Genomic DNA, 19,790 nt, shown 5'->3' with positions numbered 1-19,790 from the left:
TGGAACTGAGCAGGCTGAAATTGTTAACAGCTTCATTCTCTTCTCCATCTCTCATGGTGGTGCTGCCAACTGTCCCAGTGGTGAGAATCTTTTTGGCTAGTAGCCAAGTGCTTAATGACTGTACCACAGGGTTCCTTAAAGTAAGATAAAACCCAAAAGCTGTTGTTGAATTGATTGCAACGAATGCAACTCTCTATCAGCCGAAGATGTAACTCTTAGCAGGTGCACACTGACTCCTTATCCTTGAGTTAATGCTGTCCTTTCTAGGTTGGTTGCCTGAAGGAGGAAGAACAATCTTTTGCCTGTACTTGAGCGAGAGAAGAAAAGTGAATTAAGGGCTTCAAAAAAAGCAAGAAAATCAGACAGGAAAGAAGTGACTTGATGAAAATTAATGATGTTTAGCTTTTCAATAGTTTATTTATTAAAGACTGTACTTCCTAGAGGTTTTGTGTGTTGGTTGCTTGTTGGGGTTGTTAGTTACTTTTTGGTATTTGATGAGACTTCTTTGAAAGTAATTCTACATAGAGCAGTGTGTCCAAGGGAAATACATTGCAAGCCACATGTGTGATTTAAATTTTTGTAGTTAGATCATATGGGCTCTGTCTCATGGAGACTTTGTGCATAATAGAACAAAATGTGACCTTTTTTTTGCAACATCACCAGATCTTCTGATACATTTCAGCCCATCATCAAAGCTACTGTGTCAAACTAGTGTCTGGAGGGTTTTCCTAATTTTCATAGTAACCGCTTTAAAGAAAAGGAAAAAGACACAGGTGCAACTAATCAAGGCTCTTTTTACCAAGGGAGTTCTAGTGGCCTAGTGATAAGGCGTTGAGCTGCCAACCCAAAGGCACGTGGTTCGACTCCACTAGCTACTTGGAGCGAGAAAAATGGGAACTCTCTGTCCATCTGATTTACAGCCTCTGAAAACCCACTGGAGGGTCAGCTATGAGTCAGTTTCAACTTGATGGTACATAAAACCACCAATGAATTTTATAAAATTTAATATAGCCAAAGTTTATTTCAATATACATTCAATGCAAAAAAGTACCGATGTGTTATTTTATACCCTATTTTTCTTACAACATTTTTGAAAGCTGGTATGTATGTCACACCTTTCACACATCTCAATTTAGACGTGCCTTTTGATTGCTTGACAAGCTTATGTGGCTACTGTTGATTGTACTGATCAGCAGCGACACAGAGGGTGGATTATGTGCTTCTGGGATTCACGGGGAAGAGCACCAACAGCAGAGTTCTTCGGGCACCGTCCCCTTAATTCTTGTCGGTCACATAAGGGAAGTTTTTGGAGTCCTATTTGATGTGTATTATTACTGCTCTTTCCCCCACAAGAGTGGGTGTACCTGAGCCTTCACCTAGGGTGGAAGTCTGCTCAAAAGTGAGGCTTTAAAATAATTTATTACTTTTCAAATTAATATTCTTTAAAGGATGAAGCAATCTTTTGTCTATTTACAGAACTGAACAACTTGGTGTTGCTGTGATACTGCACACTGTTCCATAGTCTTGTCAAATACCTTAATGGTTGCTTATTATGTACAATGTTTGGATGAGCTTCCAGATTGATTTACGCTGGGAAGCACGAGTGGCATCTGCTTCCTAAACTAAATGCCTGTGGGAACTCTACAAAGTCTCTAGACTCCATAAATGTAAAGAAATGATGTTAGGTATAGAATAGAGTTGAGGTCTTTCGTGCTAAGCTTACTCTCAGCCATATTCAACTTGACAACACTTAATCACTGGTAAATAAAACTAGTGCTGTTATAGCTGGAGGAACCCTCTCTCAGTTTGTACATCACTCTTTGTCAATGTGCAGTATTAAGTAAACTGGGTTTGCTGTGATACTGAACTTTGTACTGTTGGGGTATCAAATACCAGAATGGTTTCCCAATGTGGACTGTGTTTGGTGGAGTTCCCAGTTGTAAAACAGGTTTGGAAGAAGGAGTTGCATCCACTTCCTAAACCACATGCCTCTTGAAACTGTATTAATTTGGAGAAATTACGATAGTTATGGAAGGGTATTAGGTCTTTTGTTCATGGAATCACTATGAGTTGTGTTCGACTCGACGGCAATCAATAACAACAACAACAGCAACAACAACATGCAGTGGTGGTGGTATTGTATGTTACATATTTATTACACTGCTAACTTAAAGAGCAGTAGTACTTCTCTGTAGTATATGGATTCTTCTGTGAAGTTTTTCTACCCATTGACTTTGGCTTTCCCCACCTAACTGGGTTGCTGTTGTTATTAGAGGCCATCAAGTTGAGTATGACTCATGGTGACCCTATGAACAATGGATATGAACCCTTTTCTATCCTGTGCCATCCTCTTCATCTCTGATACACTTGAGCCCATTGCTACAGTCATTCTGTCAACTAATCTCATTGAGGGTCTTCCTCTCTTTTGCTGACCCTCCACCCTTCCAAGCATGATGTCTTTTTCCAAGAATTGAACCCTCCTAATGTTTTTTGACCATTCACAATCTGGTGTGAGATGATTGGATTTGCTAGATTTAGCTAACAATGAGCTGTGGGCTCAAAGCCTCTTGTTTAGAGTCAACCCAAACCTGCTGTACAGGACTTGTATTTAAAAGGAGGTTGGGTCCGAGGGCCTGTTATTGTGTTTGGGATGAATATTCTTTTAAGTGGTGCAGCACTGGTCAATTTGCTGTACCGAAGTAACTTGAGGTGCTGTGATGCTGAACACTGTGTGACTGGTGTGTCAAATGCCATAATGGTTACCCTTGGTGGACAGTGTTTGGTGGAAGTCCCAGATTAAGACAGGCTTGGAAGGAGGAGTGGCATCCACTTCCCTAAACAATGTGCCTCTGGAACCTCTATGAATGTAGAGAAACTACAATAGTTATAGAACAGGGTTCAGGTTTTTTGTTCAGAGGGTCATTATGAGTCAAGCTCGACTTGATGGCACTTAACAACAAAAACAACAATAATATGCCTAAAGAACATGGGACTAAGTGTCACCATCACTGCCTCTAAGGGACACCTTGCTTGTTCTTTCTCCAAGATAGATTTGTTTACTCCTTTGGAATTCCATGAGATATTCAGTACTCTTCTCCAACACCATAACTCGAAGGTATAGATTCTTCTTCTGTCTTCCTTATTCATTGTTCGGCTCTCTGATGCATAGTAAAAATGGCCATGGCCTGAACCATGTGTATATTAGTCTTTAAACTGCATCATTGCTCCTCAGTACTTTGGAGAGGTTTCTGACAGCAGACTTTCCCCAGTACAATATTTCTTTTGATTTCTTTCTTTTTTTTTTTAGGGTAATAGAAAGTTACTTTTTTCTTTTTTGTATAATACATTGCAATGTATTTTAGCATAAAATACAAACAATTATTGTCAATGGAACTTAACAGAATTATTAATAAGATTTGTGTATCAACCACTAAGACAAAATTAAGAAATTGAAAATTTCTACCAACTTCTGTAGTTGGAAACTGATAAAACATAAAATCTAGATGTATTAATAATACCTGATGATCAGAATTCAAAAATTGGAAATATGTTAAGAATTGGTAGTCGGACAATAAAGCCTTGATAATAATGAAGTAGGAGATTTCATGAGAGAAATTTATACTAACAATGACTAATTCAATATACATTATTTTCCCAACCTCAGTTTACAAATTTCCACTGTGCTTTTTAAAAAAATTTTATTGGTTTCCTTATAAAGTTTATATACATTGTGTTTCACACTATACTTCATTCATATTATGTTTAATACAATCATTCTCATGGATTATATTTTATATCTTTTGATTTCTTTATTGCTGGTATGAAGGATGCTGATTGTGAATCCAATTAAGATGAAATCATTGAAAACTTGAATCTTTTCTTCATCTATCATGATACTGCCTATCAAGCCAATGGTGATGACCTTTGTTTTCATGATGTCAAGCTGTCATTCATATTGTTGGCTGCAGCCTTTGATTGTCTACAGCAAGCGTTTCAAATTTTCCTCACTTTCAGAAAGCAAGATTGCCTAACTCAGGCTGTTGATGAATCTTCTTCCAATTCTGATGCCAGTCTTCTTCATAAAGTGTAGTTTCTCAGATTATTTGCTCAGCATACGTATTGAATAAGTATGGAGAAAAGATACAGCCTTGATGCACACTAAACCATGCATTGTTCTCTTACTCTGTTTGAACAACAGCTTCTTAGTCTAAGTATAGATTTGAGTATAATTAAGTGTACTGGGATTCCCATTTTTCTCAGTGTTATCCCTAATTTGTTATGACCCACACAGTAAAATGCTTTTGCATATTCAATAAAACACCGATAGACATTGTTCTGGTATTCTCTGCTTTTAACCAGGATCCACATGACATTAGCAATGATATCTCTGGTGCCACGGCCTCTTCAAAATCCAACTTGTACTTCTGGAATTTCTCTGTCAGTGTTCTTTTCTGGTTGTTTTTGGATAATCTTCAGCAGATTTTGCTTGCATGTGATATTAATAATGTTGTTAGATAATTGTCATATTACAAACATGAGGTGTTTGGTCCCACCAAGGGGACTGGATAGCGTGCTAATAAAGTAAATAAGGTAAATAGTACCTTTTGCATGGTAACATGCAAATAAGGTGTTTAGACAGTAATGAGTAGGTTGATTAGTTTTGCCTTCTTTCTAGGGTCAAATTAAGCAGGTTCAGAGGCAGAAAAGGGGAATCTTGCTAGCACAGAGAAAGAAGAAGAATGCAATGTGTCTTTTGGGGGGTCAGATTATCCTGCATAAAACAGAACAGGAGAGAAACAGAGATCGAGATGGCAGCAGCAGAAGTGGTGGAGAACCAGAGACTGATTTGAAACAGAGCTGAACTAGAACCGCTGGCCTGTGGAGCCAGAGCCCACCACCCTAGGCTTACTGGCGGAGTGGGGGATGGAGGTGAACATAATGGGCAGCACTGAATGAATTTCATGACAGTGGAAGGTCAGAAGGAAGCCTGCTTGTCTAGCATGCCTGAGAAGAAGCTGTCCTGAGTGTTTCCAACCTAAATTATAATCTACATTTCCCTAATAAGTTCTATAATTGTGAGTAGTATCTGTGAGTTCTGCACAGCCATTGCAATGAATTAGCAAACCCAACAGAGAATAGTGGAAGGATATTTGGTGTTAGGATTAATAGAAGTAGATGCTGGAGCATGGGAGCATGTCTGACCTCACAGCTATTATATTGTTGGTTGGGATTCTTTCCTTTGTGGAATTAGTGGAGTTTCTGACTCTGCCTGCACTATTTTTACACACTCTGTAAGAGAAAGATGAGTAGTCTCCTTTTTGAAAATGTTTAAAGTCCCAGAAACCCATTGAAAGGTTGCCATGAGGCAGAATTAACTTAATGGTGACGGGGTTGGGTTTGATGCAGTGAGTAATATTATTATCCATCCTACAGGTACAGAATCAGAGTCTCAGAGAGGGCAAGTAATTTTGCCAAAGTCACACAGTTGGTGAAAAGTAGAGCTGTTGGACTGAGCACTAAGTTTGTCTGACTCGAGTCACTTGGCTTCATTAACTTCCGTCACCAAAGACAGCTGCTCTGCTCTGCCCTTCCAGCCAGCACACCAGGCCTGACTTCCTTTCCTGGGTAATTGAGCTGCCATGTTCACTCAAAAGGCCAACCAGAAAGATTAACTGTACAGGGAAGGGGACAGCTGAGTGGCCGCGAACAGAGCAGTGACAAGATGCTCATCTCTTGTAGGCTGGAGAGAGCTGCAAATTTGAGTCTGGTGGCCATCAGGCTCATGAAATGCAATGCTCTCAGTGATACTCACTTAGCCAAGAGCCCCAGAGAGAATGGATTGCCATTAAAAGCTGGATACCAACATAGATTGTCCTCTCACTCACTCCACCCCCAGTGATGGTCTGGGCATTTTGACCTTTGCCCTGCTGAAGGTGTTGGTACTGACAACTGGGATGTGAGTTCTCAGCAAGAATGGCCTGCCTCCTCCCCTCTGCCTCACCTGCATGGACAGAGGGCTAGAAACCAAGCTTGGCTGGTCAGGGTGGGAGAGGTTTGTGGGGTCTTTTGGAGGAGTTGTTCCTTCCCTTCTGGTCGTGTCCATCCAGAAGCTAAGAGCCCTTCCAGTTGTGACATTTCTGGGTCTGTAGCTCAGCAGGAGAAGGAGGGTATCCATTGCATTCCTTGCCACCTTCAGAAGATGAGATGGAGAATTTGGTTGTGTAAAAGCCATGACAGAGCATGTATCTCTTCCTCCTTCCTGACACCTGGCAGGGAGGGAGCGAGGCTGATCCCAAGGAGCTCTCTGAGGAAGAAGGTGGTGCTGAGTTCTCACATCTTCCTGAGTCGATTTCCAGCTCTCCCTCCACCCTGGGTCCTGCCATGGCTGGAGGAGGACGGGCAAAGCTCTCCCAAAGAGCATACAGCTTCATCAGAGAAAGTAGCATCTGAGCACGATCCCCAGCCACTCATCCGCCCAGCCAAGGAATGCTGGCCGCGGAACCACCGCATTGGACCAGATGCAGCAGCAGGCCCTGTGGGGAAGGCCATGCACAAAGCAAACCGCCTGCCCTTTGGAGGGAGATCAATGGCTACAAGGAAACCCAAATGCTAGAACACAGGTGGCTCACGTGACAATGGAAGCTTGACGTTGTAATGGAAGTTGAACATGGAGAGGAAGACATAGGGGCCGACCCTTGGAGATGAGAGAACATTCTAGAAAGGTTCCTGCAGAAGGAAAGAGCATGCCCTATGAACTACAACTTGCAAAGCATCTAGATGTTAGGATGGGCACGGCATTGGTCAGGCAAGCAGGCTGTGAGGGAGTCCTGTGTACCAGCCTGTGGGATTGGACTTTACTCAGCAAACAGGTACCATCACAGGATTCGGGTGGGGGATAGAGTCAGATGAGTGATTGTTACTGGCACCGCAGCAGCTGGTTCAGGTTACTAAAGTACAGCAACACATCCCTCACCAGCGGCTTCTCTGAGCGCTTTCTGTTAGAGCAATTTTGAGATGAAGTGAGGTGCGGCAAGTAGGATGGGGGAATGAATGCTTCTTTGTAAGATGAGCATTTCAGTCGTGTGCAGAAGAGAGAAAACATTTCAGATGCTTTTACCACAGTCATGGTGGCTCTCCGGCCCAGTGATGAAGACGAATGCCTTGAGGAATAATTCATTGCAAACCCATGACTGGCAACCAGGTTCACAGAATGCAGTCGCTCTTAAAGACACTCACTTAACCAAGAGCCCGAGAGAATATTGATTATCATTAAAAGCCAGACTCCAACATTGATTGACTTGAGGAATTGGCCCTCACCTGACTGAGAATGTTAGTGTGGACACCTAGGATGTTCACCATGGGAGAGATGGCCCTGTCTGAAGATGACAAACAGGCTCTTGTAATAGCTGAGATGCAGATGTTTTGTTAATAATGGTTTCCATATGAATCACTGGTGTGATGAGGCTTCTTAACACCAGACTCAGGCTTTGAATACATTAATAGAAAATAGAGATTAGAAGAGATGATAGTTTATTCCTAGTTTTTTATATGCATCAAATTGAACTTGATCACAAACTGCAGCATGTTGAAAAGGAACTGTGGATAATACCTGGTAGTTTTTGGTGAGCTCTGGTGAACTAGTGGCAAGAAGGTGCACTGCAATCCCAGAGGTGTGTGGTTTGAATCCACCAGATGCTCTGCTGGAGAAGGAAGGACAATCTCCTCCTGTACCAGTCAGGTCTGATTTGATGGTACACACACACAAAATACTACTACTTGGTATTTTTATTATGGAAAAGACACAGGGAAGAAATTGCTGTTTTCATACCTATCAATGGCTGTCATGTGCAGGATAGGATATAGGTTTGCTTTTTGTGTCCTTAGAGGATATTTCATGGGCCCCCAAGTAAAAGCTTAGGGCAGGAAGATTTTGCCTCAATGTGAGGACAGTTGCAATTGTTTGAAGGTGAAGATATCCCAGGTGATGAGGCATTCAGTCATCTTGGGTCATTTCCCAGCCAACCAGGAGCACGATAGGAAGGGGGTTGAGTCTGACTGCTTTCCTTTCAAACTCTTAGTGGTCTATCATAGATGACCCAAAGGGGAGAATGGTAAATGGCCAGTAAATATATGGACAATGATGAAACTTTGTCATAATAAAATAAAAAATTGAATGGACACCCAAGTACTATTTATAGTTTCTAGCCAGAAAGAACGAGAACCTCCTGGTCCAGGTTATAAGTTCCACATGAGCACAATCAAGTGCTCTGGGATTCTCATTCTTCTCAGTGTCAGCCACAACGTGCTATGACTCACACAGTCTAATGCCTTTGCATAGTCAATAAAGCATAAATAAACATTCTTCTGGTATTCCTTACTTTCAGCCAGGATCCATCTGACATCCACAATGATATCCCTGGTACCATGGCCTCTTCTAAATGCTGCTTAAACTTCTGGAAAGTTCCCTACTTATGCACTATTTCAGCCACTTTTGAATGATCTTCAGCAGTATTTTCGTTGCGTGTGTTGTGCGAATAGAGCAGGGGAGCACTGTATGGTTTGGAATTGGGAAGGGAGTCCGCCAGGGTTGTATTCTTTCTTTGTATCTATTCAGTCTGTATGCTGATCAAATTATCCAAGAAGCTAGACTCTGTGAGGAGGAGTGTGGGTGGCATTAGGATTGAAGGGAAACTCGTCAATAATCTGCAGTATGCAGATGACACAACCTTGCTTGCTAAAAATGAGGAAGACTTGAAGCACTTGTTGCAGAAGATCAAGGAATGCAGCCTTCAGTATGGATTGCATCTCAATAGAAAACAAACATTCTCACCGCTGGACCAATAGGCAGGTCATGATGGATGGAGAGGAGATTGAAACTGTCAACAGCTTAATCTTGCTTGGACCCACAACTAACATTCTTGGTACCAGCAGTCAGGAAATATGGAGAAGCATTGCACTGGGAAAATCTGCAGTTAAAAGATCTCTCCAAATTATTGAGGAGTAATAATCTAAGTTTGAGGACTAAAGTGTGTCTGTTTCAGGCCATAGTCTTTCTAATCACTAGCTATGCATTTAAGACCTGGACAACGAATAACAACATGACAGAGGGAAAGGAAACGTGTGAAAAAGAACGTAATGTCACTGTAATAAAATACCTCCCCCCAAAAAAAGCAAAAAAAAAATACAATTAATAGTCACTCCAAAGGTACATGGTCCAAATCTACCAGCTGCTCTGCAGGAGAAAGATGGACTATCTCTTTCTGTGTGAGTTACAGCCTCTGAAAACCACTGGAGAGTTACCTTTAAGTTGGTTGTGACTCAATAAGTTAAAAAAAAAATCAAAGCATAATAACCATAATGGGGTAAATTACATAATGTTAAATATATATATGTAGGGAATTAGGGAATCCTATTGATATAGTAGGGTTTTCACAGCTTTAGTTTGCTTAGCTACACAGTCAACACTCATAGCCAGGAAATTAAAAGGCATATTGTCATGGGAAAGTCTGCTGTTAGGGACCTCTCCAAAGTACTGAAGAGCAATGGTGTCTGATACAGGCTATGGTCTTTGCTATCACTTGTTATGCATCAGAGAGTTGGACAATGACCAAGGAGGACAGAAGGAGAACTGATGCCTTTGAGCTGTGGTGCTGGAGAAGAGTATTGAGAGTACCATGGACTGCTAGGAAAACAAACAGATTCATCCTGGAGAGGGTTAAACTGGGTGGCTCCTTGGAGGCAAGGATTCTAACATACTTTGGACATGTTGTAAGAAGAGACCAGTCCTTGGAGAAGGACATCATGCTTGGGAGGGTGGAGGGACAGCGCAATAGGGGAAGGCCCTCTATGAGGTGGATTGAGTCAGTGACTGGGGTAATCGGGATGGGAATGTCAGAGACAGTGCGATTAGCACAGGATAGAGCAGGGTTTGGGGCTGTTGTACATAGGGTCACTATGAGTGGCACATAACAACATTGATATAGTGACCACAATGATATACCACGCCGATAACTATGATAATAGCTGAGAAGGAAAATTGCCTCTAAGTCCAGCTCAGTCACCAGCTAGTGTTTTCCTGAGCAAATCTCTGAACTTGCCTGTCCCTTAGGTAAGCAGTTTGTAAAATGGAGTTTGAAACAAAACCCCTCTCATTCCTTCTGTTCTTTGCTTTCCCTGTGAGATACTGTCTTCCTGGACGTCACACTGGAAGTGCTGTCATTTTGACAAAGTTCCCCTGGGCATTCTGATAGTGTCTGGGGATGTCTCTCTTTGAACCACCTTGAGAATCACACGTGTATGTGTGTGGGCTTGTGACTACATCTATATTTGGCCTCAATGAACACCCATCATGGCCAACTACCTGATTAATCAGATTTGACTGTGAATGACAGCCTATCTTCCCAACATTACAGATGTGCCAACCAGGCAGATACATCACAGCTCTAAAGGTCATCTCCATGGAGGAGATGGGAAGTGCAACTGTCAAACACATGGAAACCCATGCTGACCACTTTCAGAAGGTTCCTTGGGAGGAATCCATTCCAGTTTGCCCGCTACAATTGTATGCTCATCACTCATGACCTTGACCACAGGAGGTATATAGCCTGGGTGTCCTGAAGGACAGAGGAGTTTGTGCATGTTGGGCCCCCTCAGGAGAGCAGCCGAGGCTGGTCTCATACAGCTCTTAATGACACATTAACAGATAAAACCATCCCCAAAGCAGCAGGAACTCCCAGGGAGAACCTCATCTCTCTCCTCCTCAGCAAGCCTGGTGACTTGGTCCCACGTGTGATCTGTCACTGTGATCTATCACTTGTCCCAACCCTCCTCTCTCCTCCCTGTTGGCTCTGAAGAATGTGTGTGGTGGGAGTCACTTGAGTGGAGATAGATTAAATCCTAGAAGATGGGAAGTCTTCCCAAGAGACTCTTGGGACTTGAGATCTGCTGATGTGAGGCTGGTTGGCTGATTCTAAGGTACAACATCAGTATTTGACAATTTCCAGCTGAAAGGCAAGATCTGCCTTGACTGCTCAATCTAAGGCGGCTTGCCCCTCAACAGTTTAGAGTTGAACTAGGAATCTGAGATGCACATTGGGAGCCAGCCTTGACTGTGCATTGGTTTGCTGGCGGACAAGGGCACGACTTTCCAGTAGCACAGAAGCAGGCACGGGGAGAGTGAGTGTAGCAAGACCCTGAAATCAGACTTAGCCTGAGCTCCCATTTGAGCACATTATGTTCCTGCTTAATGTTTGCACCTAGAGATGCAGGCCACACAACACAACACGGGTCTTCCTTCAGTTGATGCCACTCAGTAATTTTTATTGCAACTGGAAGACAATACATCACAGAAACTTTATGGTAGGTCTGGGGAAAAGTGTTATTTACAATAAATGATGAAATAGTTTTGTCTTTGGCAATATGATTACATATGAAGAATGCAAAATGCAAGTATGGACGCCTCCAAAGCAATACCATCGAGTCCCTAAAACTCGTGCCTGCCTCCACACTGCTCTTTAGCAAACACAAACACACCTCAACAGCACGTTCTTTCTCCTTTGTGGTTCTCCCTTTCTATTCATGATATTGGCAGTTTAATACACAAAACAAAAATTGGCTCTTGAAAAATTATTCCTCTACTAGAATCAATTTGGCCATGTAGGTCTGTTGGCCTGCCAAGGCCAGATGACCTTCAAAGGTAAACCTTAGTCTTCTGATTACTCTATCACTGTTTGTTTGTTTTGCCTTCTTCTGTGAAACAAAAACTCAGACACACTACAGAATCAAGAGTATTAAAAATAAAATGTACAAGTGTATAATAATGCTTCTCAGACACACGTGGGTACTTGCTTCCCCACATCTTGCATGGCAGTGTAAGTAGTGAGTGTGAATCACATGGTATGAAACCTGTTACTGAATCAGTCGTAAGAGTAGATGATCTCAACGTACAAACTCAAGACATGTTGGATGATCCAACAACTCAAATTGTGCTAAGTGTCACCTAAGGAAAAAAGGAGGTGAGGTGAAGGAACTGAGGCCACAGTAATGAAAGGATGAAATACAATACTAGGTTTGATAGGTTCACCATATCGAAGTCTTTGCGAATCCAATATGGAATATCAAATTCTTTGCAAAAGGGAGAGAAGGCCGTTCTCAGCTTTTGCAAATGAAGAACAGTGGAGAAACACTGTTGTGTATATATTCCAAATAAATAGTCTTGATTTCAACGCCAACGCAACGAACAGGAAGGGTCCTCGTGAGCACGTGACAGGAAGTCAGAAGGGATCTTTCACATGGTCTGATTCCAGAAGTACAACAGCAAGATGCAGCACCATAGACACATTAAGTTTCAGTCGTGAACAGATCAGATCGGCTAACAAATTGTGTTTTCCTTCCTTGATTTTTGGTCAGTGAACTGTGGAAGAAATGCAAGGTCACACATGTCATTCGTGATCAAGCAACGGGGCTGATGGGCCTGTGCTTAACTCAAGAATAACCAGTCCACGCGAGTGAGAGAGAGGACGCGAGGAGCTGGCCACCACGGCTGGCGCTCTCTTCAGTGGACAGGGGTTGACGGGTGAAGTCACGAAGGTAGGCAGAGCTATACAGAACACTGATGTGTGAAATCTTCACTGAAGCTCCAGGAACGGGAACACCACACAATGCATATACTTTGATTGACACATTCCGTTACAGGGGATGTGGGGGCAAGAAAGACACCAGTACAACTTTGTAACTGTGTTAACTGCGCTAGAAATCAAAGTCCAGAGGTCTGGCAGGTAACTCAAAAGAGGGTTATCACTTAGGTTATATAGCAAAAGTGTTGATGTATATTATATATAGTAGTATAAATAATAAAAAAGTATTATTTAAATTAGATCACAGTGCTGCATTTATGTGCATAACAGTGTTTGATATAGTATTGGAGGGCTGGGACCTAGGACACTAAGGACTTATATGCCAACACTGGTGAGCCACAATCAAGAGGGGGTTATGGGTCGAAACTTTCTCTTGGCGGCTTAAATGCCTGAAGAGGAAAGGAAAATGCTGGGTCTACAGAAACCTAAAGAAACATCTGGGCAGCTGTGATCCACCACAAAGAAACCAGTTCTAACCTGAATAAAGTTCAAAGTGGGGAGGGGAAAGAAATCACACTGAATCAAACCCAAACCCATCTCAGAAACCCTCTCTTTTAGATACAACTTTGATTCTGTCTCAAAGAGCCCTTTCAGGGACAAGCTAGAGGCCCATACCGTGGGGTTACAGGAACTTGAGGCTGTTTGCACGTGAGCTGAGCAGTCTTGACGTCTTGGGAGGACTCTGAGCTGGGCACTGGGGCCATCTTACCACTCCTCACTCAATGGACCATGACCTGCAGTTGTTCCCAGGGGCTCAGAGTAACTGTGACCTCTAAGCTCAACCAGGACTACACACACCCTGATCACCTCTACGAGCAAAGTCAGTTTTCGAGCAAGTCCTTTAAAACCCATGCCTGCTCAAAATCTCATCCCCAAGAACGAAACCTGCCCCCCCGTTGACCTGGCCCTGGTTTTCTGACACCACCATCTAAAGTGCGGGCTTGGATCATTTTCATTTCAGAGAGACAGCTTTACCAAAGAACTCCTGAATGTCTACAGATTAAGAGAGAGGGAAGGAAAGTAGGAGCTTATGGTAGATTATAAGGCTGGGAGAAAAAAAAAATATCTAGGATGCAAACCCTTTCCACGTACTAGATAAAGATAAAAGACATCTGTAATAGGATTAAAAAAGAACTGTCTATGTGTATAGCATTTAAGAAGGAAGATCTACAGTCTCTTAAGTGTCCGAGGGCCAATAGCAAGTAGTTGTAGATGTCATGGTGCTTGATGTGTGTCATGGTTGTTTTCAAAAGCATCTTTAAATATTGCTATAGTTCCCCACTGTCCCCTCCCCCCCACCCCAGGTGAGGATGTGAGATTCTGGAATGACACATGAAATGTCACTTTCCCCCACAGGAGAAATGAAAGTGAAAACATCCCAACCCTTTGTGGAGTGCAGGGTCGGTCGGACTAATGGATGGATGTATACAGGTTGATTTGGAAGCTGTGAAGAACAGCCGGACATTTGGGAAGGAATTCCAAGACTAGAAGTGAATTACACTTAAGCAAAATAGTCTTTCACAAAGAGGCTTGTGCTTAAATTTTCTACTGCTCTTGGAGGAGGGGGTGAGAGAGGGTGCATCCTGCCCCTTGGCTTAAGGAGAGTGGACCCACACCTCATGGCGCTAATGAATCCACCACAAATGGCCACATACACATTGGTACTTTGTTTTTTTGTTTTGTTTTGTCAACATCAAAACACAGTTAAAATGCAACTGAGCCGTTGTTTTGGATACGCAGAATGTGTATGCCTCCAAAAACAGAAGGAAAAAAGAGAAAAAAGTACCCTTGCTAAAGAGTCCCCCCGACAAGTCTTCCAGAAGAGCCAACGTGGGTGCCCGGGGAGACTTGGTTGAAAATAACACTTAGAAAGCTGCCCGATGAGGTATTTATGCAAAAAGAGTGGTTCTGGAGTTAAGAACGCACTTTTATATTTCTCTATTTCTCAAAAAAGATCAGAAAAGTAAATCACACACATTGCATTTTTTTTTTCTAGAAGGGGCCTTGGCCCCTTTAGAAAACTGAAATGAGGGGAGACACCCACTGTGGGGTGCTTGAATAGGAAGAGTGTCAGCAGACAGCCTGCAACCTGTGCCTGTCAGGAGGGAGTCGGAATTCTGCCACCAGGAGAGAAGTGAACTCGAGGGAGTCTGGTGGGGTTTGGTTAGCTGATAACTTGGTGCTGCCCAGGTTCCACTGCTGTGGCTGGCTTTTGGGGTCTCAGAGGTGTGAGGAGACAGAAAGAACAGAGCATGTTAAAAACACACCTGTCTTCTCACCTGTGGCCTGAGTAAATATGCTGGAAGTATCCAGGTGCAGGTGGTACAAATAGTTACTGCATTCAGCAGCTAAGCCAAAAGGTAGACTGGATTTTACCTACAGCCGCTTGGGAAGGCCTGGTGATTGACATCTGAAAACAGAGCCACTGCGAGCCCTAAGGAGCACACACAGAATCAGCTGTCATGGGTTGAAAACGACTCCATGGCAACTGGTGTTTTGTTTTTATCACTGGGTGGAGGAGTATTCAGGTCGAGGTAACTTAATTTGACCTGTTGTGTAAGAGTAGGCTGCATTAGGTTCTCTCAACAACCCACAGGAAGATGATGGGGTCTGCACCAGTAAGTGTCCATGGTCCTGATGCAAGAGGTTTCTAACACCTTGTGGTGCTGGCAAATAGGTTTGTTCTGTGCCCCTAAATATCTTGTTTCAAATTCAAAATCACCCGGTTCCCTCTATCTCCCCATCCTCCTATCCTGAGGCATCATGGCGGTCTTTTCAGTTTTAAAATTTCCCTCCATTTAGAAGGAAGATCATGTTCTTTATCAAGAGTCCCTTTAGACCTCCAAATTCCCCTCCCGCCTCAGGCAAAGGAAACAGGTATTTCTGGTCTGCATGACACTGTCTGCTGATCTGAATTCAGCTCTCACAATCTAGGTGGTTTGCATTGCACATTTTGTTTTCATTGTGTTGCAGTGATAGGGATGGCCAGCCCTTTCTTCCTACTGCAAAATGGCACTGTCACAGTAAGACGTGGGGGGCTGGCCTTTCTGGCACCTGTATCACTTCCTCCATAAGGTGTACCCTATTTCCTACCCTCATCCCATAAGGCCCATTAGCATGTCTCCCCTTCTCCTGGCAAATTTGCATAAGTATCCACTGCCTTTTTGCTAAAACCCAATCAGTCACGATTTTCTCAAGTCAGCGTCCCATGATTCTTTCGAACTTATCACACACACTCACTACTGAGTCTGCCCTCAAATTATTGCGTCACGTTAAACATGTACAGACAAAGAGAAAGGACACACTTTTAAAAACAGAGACTCAGAGGGGGCTGGGGGCTGAATGCAGACAAGGCAGTACAGAGACCCACCATCCAAGCCCTACCAGAGCATGAAGAGATTTTTATATTGCAAAGGAAGTTCCCCAACAGTCAGAATTTGTCCCTGAAGAAGGTTAAACCTTAAACATCTGCTTCAAAAAGAAAAACCAAACCAAAATAACTGAAAAACAAATTAAAAAAAAAAACAAATTAAAGAAATGAAAGGGAGGGAAAAAAAAAAAGAAACAAAGAGAAAACCCAAAGAAAGCCTAAGCGTAGGGGTTTAAAAATTAGAGGCATAGCCTTTTCTCTAGTTTCTATATTTATATGAAAATAATTCATGCTTCATGCTAAATACATTATTTACCTTACACGAACTTTGTTATTTTTTTGAATAAAAAGAAAAAGTTTGTGGTTTGTTTTTTTTTCTTCCTTTTCTTTTTCCCAAGGAATCCATGCATTGTGGGTCAGAAATTTCTGCCGGCTACACTGGCTGAATGTGGAAATCACTGGTTTTTGCAAAGAATGAATCCTGTCTAATGTTAATTGCAAACTCCATATTGTGGGCTCCATATAAGGAGTTTAAACTGAATTTTTAATTTTTTTTTTTTAGTTATGTTTTTCTTTTGTCCATGAAGAATGCACCTTAAACCTTTCAAAATTACACCATAAAACTGAATGGCAGGTTTTATAGCTTTTGTTTTCTCTTATTTTTCCCACCTGGGTCAAATACTTTTGATGAGACAGAAAAAGATCTGCACCATCTTCCCTTTCCTTAACAGCTAAGTCTAACTTCTTGGATTCGATTGCTTTTCACTTGGGCAGTTAAGAAGACAGAGCTTGTTTTCTCGTGTGTGTGTGTGTATGTGTATGTGTGTGTGTGTGTGTGTGTGCGCGTATGTGTGTGCGCGTATGTGTGTGTCTGTGTGCAGGGCCAACCTTCAGGCTTATGGCTTCTAGAACATTCTGTGACTTTACTACAGGACAGAATTCAAGGATGAGCAACATCACTAACAATTTATCCCATTTTCTTCTCACGACTCATAGCCACCTGATGTATACCAACAGTTCAGCATCCACCTTGTGGTGTGACCCCAGGCCTCAAGGTTAAACACAGAGGTCTGGTGACTGCCCCACCGTCCCCCCCAAACGCCTTCCTGGCACAATTATTTGATGCCTACTGCCACAAGTGGGGGCCTTCTCCTTGGGGGATGAGGGACCTCGCTCGGTCCCCCAGTCACTTCCTGCATCTCCCCTCAGGGACCCCAATCAGATGGCTGGTCTGACTTTTTAAACCTGAGGGTTGGGCCTGAATGGTGACTGTTCGCCACGCGTGCCTCCTTCGTACGAACAGTGACATCCCTGTGGGTTCGGCCACATGTTTTTGACAAGCTGGAGGAAGCAACGCTCATTTTGGCTTTTTTTTTTCTTTCTTGCTTTCTTTTCCTGGTTTTTCGGTTTTGTCTTCAGAGAATGAAAAGCTTTTTTTTCCTTTTTTTTTTTTTGTGTAAAATAGCTGAGTGTCAATATGAGTTCTATGGCTTCAATCTCCTTTAAAAATAAAATTTTTAAGGGTCCAAAACAAAGGTGAGGGGCAAATTAAAAATAAAAAGAAAAGGAACAACAAGAACAAAAAAGAAAACCAAACTAAAGAAAAAGAAAAAAAAATCAATAAATTGCTGATATTGCCACAAATCATTAGAAATCTCCTGACATGCTGAAACCAAATGGCTGGAAGTTCAAAACAAATCGGTGACTCGTTTCTCTCAATTTTTCGTGGTTTCCTTTTGCTCTTTCTGCCCCTTTGCCGTCCGATTGGTGATGTTATTTAAACAGGACCGGATCCCGGCCAAGTGCAGCAGGGACCCGGCTGCCTCCTTCATCTCCTCATCGTCACTCTCAGGGGGCTTTTCCGTGAGTCGCTTTTTGAGGGGCAGCGTGTCGCTGGCGACCTTCCTGGCCTTGGCCAGGTGCTGTCGCTTCCTGTGCTGGGCCACGTAGCCGCTGTCGCCCAGGGCCTCCTTGGGCTCCTTCTGGCTGTGCTTCCTGTCATCCTCCTCCGTGTCGCTGTGGCTCTCGTGGCTCTGGAAGCTGCCCTCGCTGCCCTCCGGGGCGCCCTTGCCCGTGAACTCGTAGTGGTCATCGGCCGAGGAGGAGGACACGGAGTCGCTGGCGGGCGAGGCGCTGCGGGCGCTGGCGGCCTTGGCGCTGCTGTAGTTGTGGTCCTCCTTGGGGTCACCGCTGACCACCGGGGAGCCGCACGATGGCTCGCTCTCAGTCCGCAGCCGGCAGCCAGCCAGGCCGTTCCTGCAGGTGGGCAGTGGGCAGGGGGGGAGACACAAAGGGACACGGATTAGATACCCATGGATACTGACCGGGAGGTCCCTACGTGGGGCGAGCGGGTTGTGTGTGCTCTGCCACTAAGAGAAAGGACGGTAGTTCAAACTCACCCAGCGGTGCCTGGCCATCCGCTTCTGGAAGGAGTCAGTCAAGTAAAACACAACAACTCACAACCAGGGAGCTCTGGTGGCCGAGTGGTTAGGAGTTGTTCTGCCAACCCAAAGGCAAGCAGTTTGAAACCACCAGCTGCTCTGAAGGAGAAAGATGGGCAATCTCATCCCATGTGATTTACTGCCTCTGTAAACATGTTGGTGAGTCAACTAGGAGTCAGTTCAGACTTGACAGCACACAACAACAAACCAATGACTTGATCTTTTCTTGAGCAATGACCCTACTCCACCTACACACACACACACACACACACACACACACTCTGTGTTTCTAAAGCTGTGAATAATTGAATAATTTCAGGAGGAGACAGTTCAACACAGTTGGCAGATTCAAACCATAGACCTTTAGGTTAGCAGCACAAGCACAACACACCACGTCATCAGAGCTGCTTTCAGGAAAGATTCTCTAGAAATCTCTAGAAATTCCCAGAATCTCTAGAAAAACAGAGGTCACTTTGTAACTCATGGCAGCTCTATGAGGAACAATCAACTCCACAGCAGCACGGTGGGTTCTGGATGTGTGGAGAAGACACCAGCCGCCTGCCTGTCTGTGGTTTCTGTAGAGCCTTAAACACAACCAATTGGAGACCTCTGGGCCACAGGTAATCTGCTCAGAAGGCAGAATCCTGAATGCTGACACCCAAGTCGACCGCACCCCTCTTCCCTCACTGGTGGTGTGGTCACATGATTTGTGTGGCCGAGATGCCAAAACAACGCACTGCTCAAGAGACAGTCCCAGCAGCTCAAGCTTCGATGGTTTGCTGTGGTTAGCTGAACCTCCACTGGGCTTTCGGAGGCAGTAAATCACACGGGAGGAGTCTGCCTACCTTTCTCCCTTGGAGCAGCAGGAGGATTCGAACTGTGTGGCTTGGATTTGGCAGAGCAACTCCTTACCAGTAAGCTACCAGGGCAAGAAATCACATCATGCATGCACAGTTCCACAGACCTGCTGCCATCCCAGTGTCTGACAGACAGGGCGGGCCAGGTTTATCAAAGAAGGACCCCTCTTCTAGAAGGAGCCTTTTGTCAGAAGACTAACCCAACACACAGCATAAAGTCACCTGCCACGTGGCGGCAGGTGCTCCCTCATGTACTGACTCCTTCATTCATTCCACAAACAGTCATGAAACACTCAATGCTGATGCAGTGAAAACCCTTGGGAAGGGTTCCAGGGAAGTCTGGCAAGGTCACTTCTAATACAGTCATGGTTACAAAGATGCTCACAGTCTCAGAAAGAAGCAAGATGAGAGATCAGGTGAGAGCGTGGTGAGCTCCCATTTACTGAGTTCACAACCTGCCAGGCGTGGTGCTCAGCCTGCATCTGGG

At 43.7% G+C, this 19,790-nt stretch overlaps 1 protein-coding gene across 2 annotated transcripts in view; it reads right to left on the bottom strand.

The window, feature by feature from the left end:
• Positions 1-17,720: 17,720 nt before the first annotated feature.
• FOXN3 (forkhead box N3) overlaps positions 17,721-19,790 on the bottom strand; it is a 281,895-nt gene continuing 279,825 nt past the window's right edge. For both annotated transcript variants that reach the window (XM_006879127.1, XM_006879128.1), the window contains one exon: positions 17,721-18,261. In XM_006879127.1, coding sequence (XP_006879189.1) covers positions 17,721-18,261 — 541 coding nt within the window. The remainder of the gene's footprint in view (positions 18,262-19,790) is intronic.

The sequence above is a fragment of the Elephantulus edwardii genome, unplaced genomic scaffold (assembly GCF_000299155.1).
Source record: "Elephantulus edwardii isolate Elephantulus edwardi_28Jun2011 unplaced genomic scaffold, EleEdw1.0 scaffold00002, whole genome shotgun sequence".
In the NCBI taxonomy this organism is placed as follows: domain Eukaryota; kingdom Metazoa; phylum Chordata; class Mammalia; order Macroscelidea; family Macroscelididae; genus Elephantulus; species Elephantulus edwardii.
The sequence above is the reverse complement of the archived record's forward strand: the minus strand, read 5'-3'. Positions and strand labels throughout refer to the sequence as shown.